The sequence below is a fragment of the Lolium rigidum genome, chromosome 2 (assembly GCF_022539505.1).
Source record: "Lolium rigidum isolate FL_2022 chromosome 2, APGP_CSIRO_Lrig_0.1, whole genome shotgun sequence".
Classification (NCBI taxonomy): domain Eukaryota; kingdom Viridiplantae; phylum Streptophyta; class Magnoliopsida; order Poales; family Poaceae; genus Lolium; species Lolium rigidum.
In genome coordinates, this window is record NC_061509.1 from 144,311,002 (window position 1) to 144,319,934 (window position 8,933).

General features: G+C 39.7%; 1 protein-coding gene across 1 annotated transcript; it reads left to right on the plus strand.

Moving 5' to 3' along the window:
• Positions 1–1,025: 1,025 nt before the first annotated feature.
• LOC124692421 (lysophospholipid acyltransferase 1-like) lies at positions 1,026–8,639 on the plus strand. Its single transcript, XM_047225797.1, has 8 exons — positions 1,026–1,330; positions 4,729–4,784; positions 5,221–5,444; positions 5,520–5,916; positions 6,688–6,773; positions 7,141–7,204; positions 7,288–7,400; positions 8,303–8,639. The coding sequence occupies exons 1-8, from the start codon at positions 1,026–1,028 to the stop codon at positions 8,441–8,443; spliced, it is 1,386 nt and encodes a 461-aa protein (XP_047081753.1). The 3' UTR covers positions 8,444–8,639.
• Positions 8,640–8,933: the final 294 nt, after the last annotated feature.

An 8,933-nucleotide genomic window follows, 5' to 3' on the forward strand; every position in this document is an offset into this window, starting at 1 on the left:
ATAGCAAACACTCTTCATAAAACAAGTTGCACATCTCTCTTGATATTAATATTATATTATATTATCAGCAATCATAATTATCTTTTGGTTGCCCAATTATGTCATGTTTGAGTTGTTTTATATTGTAAAATAATATCCACAACAATAAGAAAAATGTTGCGTAATAAAATAGGCAAGCCCTTAGTAGACATTATCATACTCACCTCAATGGCAGTCTGCCGTCCTAGTTCCTAGTCAACAAACTTCTATATGTGAATAAGTCGAATTACATGATACTACAAAATTTGGACTACATGGGCGACATTTAATATTTCAACAATTACCAGGCTTCAAATATGAAACTCATCTAAATAAAATTACTGTCAAATTTTAACTTTAATACTGATGCAAAATTATACTTCAAGTATTATGAACTACTCCATTTGTTCTATCCTATAAGACGTTTTGGCAAGCTACAACAACTAACTAAAACGTCTCATCTCCGAGACAGAGGGAGTAGAAGGCAAGCAAGAGAATATCTCATCGAATGTACGCGCGTGTGCACATACGACCGTGTCTACTCGGCAACCTCCTCCAAAAGTTCAATCAAACAAGAAAGCTTTGGGATTACGTGGAGTTCACATATTCTTCTATGATACAAAGCCAAAAGTTAAAATAAAACTATCATGCCCATGACGTTTGCATCTTGCTTTTGCTTCAACCATGTAGCTACTATGCTTGTTTGTCACCTGCATACGACACCTACAACAACAATGATGTTCGATGCCATTACTACCAACTTCCATCCAATTCATCCAGTACTGAATTCATCTCACCCCAAAGAGTTTCCTCATGTCCTACACCGCAAATTCACGAAAAGAAAGGGTGTCGCGTGCAAAAATACCTCCCCAAGATTTCCACGCCATCCGACACACGCACGCATATACAGACACGCGGCCCGCGGGCTCGCTTCAGAGAAACCAAATCCTCTATTTCTGTATCGCCCGCATCTGTCGTCGGCGGCGGTGGCGACGGCGACGGCGACGATGGGGCCGCTCGAGATGGAGCCCATGGCGGCCGCGATCGGCGTCTCGGTGCCCGTGCTCCGCTTCCTGCTCTGCTTCGCGGCCACCATCCCCACGGGCCTCCTCTGGCGCGCGGTGCCGTCCGCCGCGGGCCGGCACCTCTACGCGGGGCTCAGCGGCGCCGCGCTCTCCTACCTCTCCTTCGGGGCCACCTCCAACCTCCTCTTCGTCGGGCCCATGGCCTTCGGCTACCTCGCCATGCTCCTCTGCCGCCGCCGCGCCGGCCTCGTCACCTTCCTCGGCGCCTTCGGCTTCCTCATCGCATGGTGAAACCCTCCCTCCCATCATCCTTGGCTACAGGGGTTTCATTCCACTGCTTAGTTTCCTTCCCGGTCATCACCAATTTCGGATCCTTCATATATTTGCCTTTACCTGTGGGTAGTACCGGGCTGGAAATGTACAGTTAGCACTAGCTTGTTCGATTAGGGAACCAGAGGAACTGTAAGCAGATCCGCGGATGTGCCCGAGCCGGAGCATTGGGCGCTCACAGGGTTAAACAGTAGTTTATTGGATTGGAGAACCAGAGGAAGCGTGAGCGAGCATGGAACTTTGTTGTGGTCAAAACGGCCGCATTGACGATTTCATGGTGAATTTTTTTTCTGGCTGGCCATGTGGTGCTATTTACGATTAACATTTTCAAGGAGAACCAGTATCTTGTATTAACTCAGCATGAATTTGCTTTACACCTGCAAACCTATGGATAGGTGGTCTTCCTAGTAAAGCTTGCAATGGATGCATATGAATAGCTAACTCATTTGCTCGCTTGCAATTTATTTTCTTATATGTTGCTTTCTTAACTTTTATGATGCAACAATGGTTTTGCAATGAATTCTCATTACTGCTACTTGTGCGCGATCCGTCTCAGTTGTTATCAGGTTGATGTTAGTCTGCATCATGTCTGGTTAGGAATAATATATGACATATGTAGACATAACCAATTACGAATTTGTAATTGAATCTAAAGTAATAGTGTATTGTTGAGTGTACAGTCCTTTACTCCTTTACATCCCTGCTGGTGAATGGTTATGAACAGATTTAAGAGGAAGATAATTGTTGCCACGGTTTTTTTTTATAATTTATCATTTGGATTAGAGCAGAGCATTTTGGAGCACTTTATGCCTTGTTTCTTGTATACATTTAACTTCTGTGTAGTTGTACGAGATTTCTCTTTATCTGACTCCAAAACTACTAATGAGAGTTGCACCAAAACATCAGTGTTGAGATCGGACCTGATAACCTATTCTGTTCCTACTGGAGAAGTTCTTTATTGTGTGTTCGTTAGGTGCAATTTTTGATTGCATGTTTTTAGTGGATCCTGTTAGTGTAAGTTGCGTCTGTGCTTCATCAGTCGCTATATATGGAATTGTATCTGCCTGTTTAGCCAGTTAAACCTGTGCACATAAGCACAGCTGAGAGGAAGCAAAGAGAAACATTTTTCATCTATACTACCTGCCTTTTACTGTTATTTTGCACCTTCTTAGTCACCTGCTTCAGTTTTTCCTGTTGTAAGGTTGAGTTTGACTTTGATATTGGTAGTGGCACTAGAGTGTAATTTATGATCTGTCATAGTGAGGGGTTGATTAATATGATCTATGTCGAAAGGAGGTTCAGGGATGAAAAAAATTAGTTCCTATCCAAATACCACCGACAAAGGCTCAAACAGGAAAGGGACTGATTGGTTCACGTAGCTGTTATTCATTTGTAGCTATAGTCAGGCAAAACCCCACCGATTTGTTTAATCTAAGATAATTAATACTCAGGTATTTGGTTTATGAAGATAAGAGTTATTTGATCACCAATACGCAGTCTGGACACTAGTGTTGTAGCGAGATATTGATGTATTTCAAACTGACTGCATCCCCATATTCTGGTTCCAATATCTTTCACATTAATGCTCCGTTAAGCTCTGAACAAATTTTCCGTAAACAGATAGGTGCACTTATCTATAATCCCTAGCTATTAATGTGAATCAGTGATCCAGTGGCAACAGATGTTGAGAATTGATTCTAGTTCCGTTCTTATCAATTTTGGTGCCTCTTCACCATCCTCTTCTACTTTGTTCTCATATGGTGCCAAATCATGGTAGGTGCAGTTAATTATGTTCACTACCTAGAAGTATACATTAGCGGCAAGCTGGCAACCCAGTGTTGATTGGTAGTTCTAATTCCATTCTTATCGTTGACACGTCCTCAGCGTCCTCTTCCTCATTTTATTGTATGGTAACTAAATAAGGCTTCCTGTGTTCACTGGGTAATCTATTTCTTACTGGGCTGCTCTCTCGAATATTAATAGTAAAATAAGGGGGCAATATGGCATGTTTTGGTCCAGTCCATTCATAAGATTTGGTTCCTGTTCCATTTCGCAACTGAAATGAAGAAGTTATGGATTATATCAATTTTCCCATCTTTCACATGGTGTGCGGCTTACACTTCTGTAACACAGCCTGTGTAGGACCAGCCACTCTTATAGATTATCTGTATCCAAAATAGATATTTTGAAATATGCCAATCGAACACCAAAAAATCTTCCCCTTCTTAGAACGTCCTTGCTGGCATCTGCTGTATATCTATGAGACAACAATCGGTCATGTATAATGGGCAACCAATGAGCTAGGTAGGATTCTTAAATTGGTTGTTGAAGATAGCGGGTTGTTTGTCAAGATCTTTAAATGTATAAATGATTTTTAATAACTTTCCCGGATGCGATCATGTCCTTTATTTGTAACCTCGAGATTGTATTACTTATCGTGTCTAGCAAAGACGTTTACCATGCTAGCACTTGCACAGCCATTCTGCTACACCAAATTATGCTAATGCCACCAAGCTTCCTTGGAAAAATGCATCTCGCTTTACCCCCACGCATAAGCTAATGTTAGAGCAATATTGGATAGGAAGGCCATCAAAAGCGGGCTGAGGGGAAATCTAATTCGGAAAGTGGGTATTAGATTCTACTGCCTACTATTGGTAAGATTTACAGGAAAGCACCAAAATCGTACGTAATAAATGGTTCGCCTTTCCACATGATCAGTGCCTGTCCCGTGCCATGTTCACCTTGTATATTCTGCCACGTGACTAATATTTTTGGCAGTTTGGTCACCCGCCTTTTGTTCTGCGGTTATTTTGTATCATAGTCTGTTTTATTTTCTGGGTTTCTTGTCGCTAGTGAATGAATAGAACTCCTGCTATCTCCTATGTGATTTTACTTGTATATTCCCTTTTTATACGAGTAAGCCAAATTTATCCTAAGCGGTATTATTTTTTTATGTCCAAGCTTGCCTTGACACGTAGTTTAGTTGCACGAAGGATAAAGTGGTTATATATTGTCGATTACTTCTTTGCTTTTCAGTATTGTGTTTTCTACTGTTTCCTTTTATACCTCCTAAGAATAAGGGTTCTCTTCAAAAATTTGAAAAGCGTGATGAATCAGCCAGCCTAAGTTGGAGATACAAGAAGGTACAATAATTTAGGGATTTGGTAGGGGCTTAATATAATGCGTAGCTACGTTTAGACTAATTTGTTACAATAGAGAGTCTGGTCAGCAATTTGGTGTTGCACGTTACATTTACATATTGTGAATGTATTTAAATTAACCCTCAGGCATGTGGATCGTACTACATAAAAGTTAAGACATTTGGAGTTACTGACATTTTCTGTTCTTGTTTCAGTCACGTGTACTACATGAGTGGAGATGCATGGAAGGAGGGAGGCATCGATGCAACTGGTATTGTATAATGTTCTTTCTTGCTTGCGTTTATGTAAACTTAAGGTAGTGTTCACCATGCAATTGTTGGCTTACATATATGCATATGTTCAAATAATAAGATATTTTAAGAATTCCAAAGATCTAATGTTATCTTCACTCAATTTTGCATTTATTTTTGTTGTGGTCCTTCCTCAATCCTCACAGTCAACAGTGTTCCATTGGGATTTTGTTTTCATCTAGTAGTGGAATGTGTTGTTTTACTGAGAGACAGGGTGAGGATTAAAGCCATAGCAAAATAATTGTAGATAGGATGTATCCAGGGAATAACATAACTGAATGTATACATGTAGACATTCAACCATGTAATATCAGCTCTTACTTGTGTCACCCTCTGAATATAAACATCAACACATGTTCATGTGCCTTTTCAGAATTCCTTTGTTGTTCAATGCAGGTGCTTTAATGGTTTTAACGTTGAAGGTCATTTCATGCGCAATGAACTACAGTGATGGTCTCTTGAAGGAAGAAGAGGGTCTACGTGATGCTCAGAAAAAATATCGCTTGACTAAGGTTCCTTCTCTAGTTGAATATTTTGGTTACTGCCTCTGCTGTGGTAGCCACTTTGCTGGACCAGTATATGAGATGAAAGATTATCTTGAGTGGACTGAAAGAAAAGGAGTAAGTAGTCTCCATCTACTTTGGGTATGTTACGCAATATTTTTCTAATTCCTGATATCGTAAGATCTTCAACAGATATGGGCCAGCTCAACTCCTTCACCATTGTTACCTACTCTGCGTGCTCTGGTTCAGGCTGGAATATGCATGGGGTTATATTTGTATCTGTCAGCTATGTTTCCACTTTCACGATTTAGTGAACCCCTATATTATGAATGGGGCTTCTGGCACCGGCTTTTCTTTCAGTACATGTCAGGATTTACTGCTCGTTGGAAATACTACTTTATATGGTCAGTTTCAGAAGCTGCAGTTATTATATCTGGTTTGGGTTTCACGGGTTGGTCGGATTCTTCTCCCCCGAAAGCCAAATGGGATCGGGCTAAAAATGTTGATATTCTAGGCGTCGAACTAGCTGGAAGTGCAGCTCAATTGCCACTTAACTGGAACATTCAAGTTAGCACATGGCTAAGATACTGTAAGTTTTATACCTTGATATTCCAGTATAATGTGTCTAGATGCATCCGAATCAGCGACAACTAATATGGAACAGAGGGAGTATCATTTAAAGACTTATTACTACTCTCACATGATTGTTAACTTGCTTTGTCAGATGATATACTGTCTTTTCACTCCTGTTCCCTTTATAAAATAGAAAGTGCATTTAAAGTAGATTGAGGATTCTTTATGCAATTGCATAATACAGTACTATGCATACCACTTTTAAAACAAGTGCAATCTAGGAGTTGGGAGAACATAGAAGCACTACTTTTCTCTAATCAGTATGTATTTATTTCCCCAAAAGGTTAAAGTATTTTTTATCTATGTGTATAAATAGAAATTAGTTGTTAGTGCATAATTCAACAGTGTTCCCCTGCTCGATTTAGAGGTTTTGTAAATTCATCTTGATCACTTGTTAATTCTTTGGAATCTTTTGGCAGTTGATTTATAATGTAAATGAGAGAAGCATGTTGCCTGTAACTGTTGATCTCTAGCTGATATATAAAATTCTGCGTGTGTGCATTTAGTATTATGTTTTCAAAATTGACTTTTGGAGAAATGATCATCTGAAATTTACTTTTGCGCTAAGTATGGTATGCACTACACAGTTTATTTCATGCAAAAGCCATAGCTGATGAGATGCACTTCCGTTGTACTTATAGAACGTACTGAATGCCATACACTCAAGCTATGGCGTTCTCAATTGCATGAGACTAACATAACTTCCATGGTTCCACTAATCTTTCAGATGTGTACGAGAGGTTAATTCAGAAAGGAAGGAAGCCTGGTTTCCTTCAGTTACTTGGCACACAGACAGTCAGTGCTATCTGGCATGTGAGTTGTATTTCTCTCTCGATCTTCTATGTCTTGTTGTCTTCAGTTCATGTTCATTGTCTATTGGACTTGTCATGAAGCAGAGCATCCTGAAGTTTGTTGGACCAATACTTGGTAAATAAAACAAGAATGCTCTAGTCGGAATTTAGAGCTGCTGTTGTCCTGGTAGTGGATCCTTAGTATTTGCCTTCTAAACTAGCGGCAGTATGCATCATTTTGAACTTGTGCTACCCATGATAATAACTGGTTTTACCTGTGACATAAATACTTTTTGTTGTCTCAGCAAGCTGTTGCTGTATGATGATTGATAGCCAATCTCATGTCACATGTATTTGCCCATCAATCTGATTTTTTCTCCATTTTACAGGGACTGTATCCAGGATATATGATATTCTTTGTTCAGTCGGCATTGATGATAAATGGTTCAAAAGGTAACTCTCATGATATTTCGGAGATGTACTTGATTGAAAGCTACGTGAGCTTGCAATCTGATTGGCCTCCTCTTTGTATACAGTTATATACAGATGGCAACAAGCTGTGAGCAATTCAGGCCTCCACACTATCCTGACTTTACTAAACTGTGCATACACCATGATGGTGCTTAACTACTCATGCATTGGCTTCCAGGTTAGTTTCACGCTCTGAAATCTGGCTATACTTAACCCTGTAGCAAACCGAGACACAATCTGATCAGACTGCTTGTCTGAATGAATTCGTGCACTCCCATTGCGTTATTCATCATGTGTATTCGAATTTGCGAGCATCATTTAGGATTCACTTAACCAAAACGATATCAACCAAATAGTAGGGAAATCAGGTTGCTTTGCAAACTTAATTAGTCAAAGGTCTGAAGTGCTTTAGCTTCTTTGCGAAGTTACTCTATGGCATACTGGTACTGAGGAACTTATCCTCATCAGGCACATCTGATGATTCAGAAAGATACACTAGATGTACTATGGTATTACTAGCAGCATTACCGTTTTTGTTGATAAAAAAGGGCGCATGTTAAATTTGTTGCATTCCTTAGTTATTTTGTATTAGCTCACCTACTCTAGGATGAGCAACCATCTTCCAGGGGAAGACCTGCATAGGATCTTCTTGTTAGTTGAGATCGTAAGATCAGATCATAAAAAGCAAATAAAATTATACAACATACTTATGGACGGTATCTACAACTCCAAAAAAAAATCAGCTCAAAAGTCAATCTACTTTTAGAGAAACAAAAAAGATAAATTCTGTTGTGAATAGTGTCAGCTTTGGGTGAATAGTATTTCACACTATTCATTCCCAGACTTATCTTTTTTGGCTCTCTAAATGTATGTTGAATTTGAAGCAGCGATTTTTTTGTGTTGCATATATAACATATATGTATGTTGTCAATTTTTTTGAGAATTTTTTAACATGTATTTTCTCTTCAAAAAATTGATCTCATAGATCCTATCTAAAGCAAAATCCCACCCAAGTTGTCCCCCCATCTTCCATACAAAACAGACCGATATTTATTATGTTGTATACTTTTGTGCTACTAGGTACTGAGCTTGGAGGAGACCTTAGCATCCTTCAAGAGTGTATATTATGTGGGCACGATTGTTCCTATCCTATGCGTCTTGCTGGGCTATGTTATCAAGCCAGCGAGATCTGCCAAGCCGAAGGCTCGCAAGGCAGAATGAGGAACAGAGTGAATGGGTCATACATAGAGGAGTTACGGAGCTCCAGTGATGATTATGACAAGCTAGTTTTTCAGTTTACTCTCTGTGAAAGTTTCAGATTTAGCAAAAGGATATTGTGGGCGCTCCAACTCCCCACACTTTGGAGCTCCATTGTAATTGACCAATCATCAAAAACGTGTTGTTTCCGTTTGGGTTATCTTCCATTTGTTTGTTTACCACATGCGCAACACATGATTTTGGCTTTGTTAGTACTAGTATTTATTTATTGTGTGAATGTTAAAGCCTTTTGGTAAGAGTTATTTTCTGACTGGTTCTGTTCAAATTGATAGATCAATGTTAAGAGCATCTCCAACCAGACGTGCTGTAGCGCGGCCTACTGCTCGCTAAAAAAATTTACAGCGCCGTTTTTCAGTTTTAGACTTTTAGCGCCCGTGTTGCGAATCGCTTCACCAGGTGCTGGATAATTTAGGGCTTCGCTGTCAGGGGCTTC

What these genes read in the sequence shown, in the direction of transcription:
- LOC124692421 (XM_047225797.1), top strand. Translation starts at nt 1,026, where the DNA reads ATGGGGCCGCTCGAGATGGAGCCCATGGCGGCCGCGATCGGCGTCTCG. An exon ending in AGTGGACTGAAAGAAAAGGA is followed by an intron (nt 5,445 to 5,519) that starts GTAAGTAGTCTC and finishes GATCTTCAACAG; the next exon opens with ATATGGGCCAGCTCAACTCC. An exon ending in CAGTCAGTGCTATCTGGCAT is followed by an intron (nt 6,774 to 7,140) that starts GTGAGTTGTATT and finishes TCCATTTTACAG; the next exon opens with GGACTGTATCCAGGATATAT.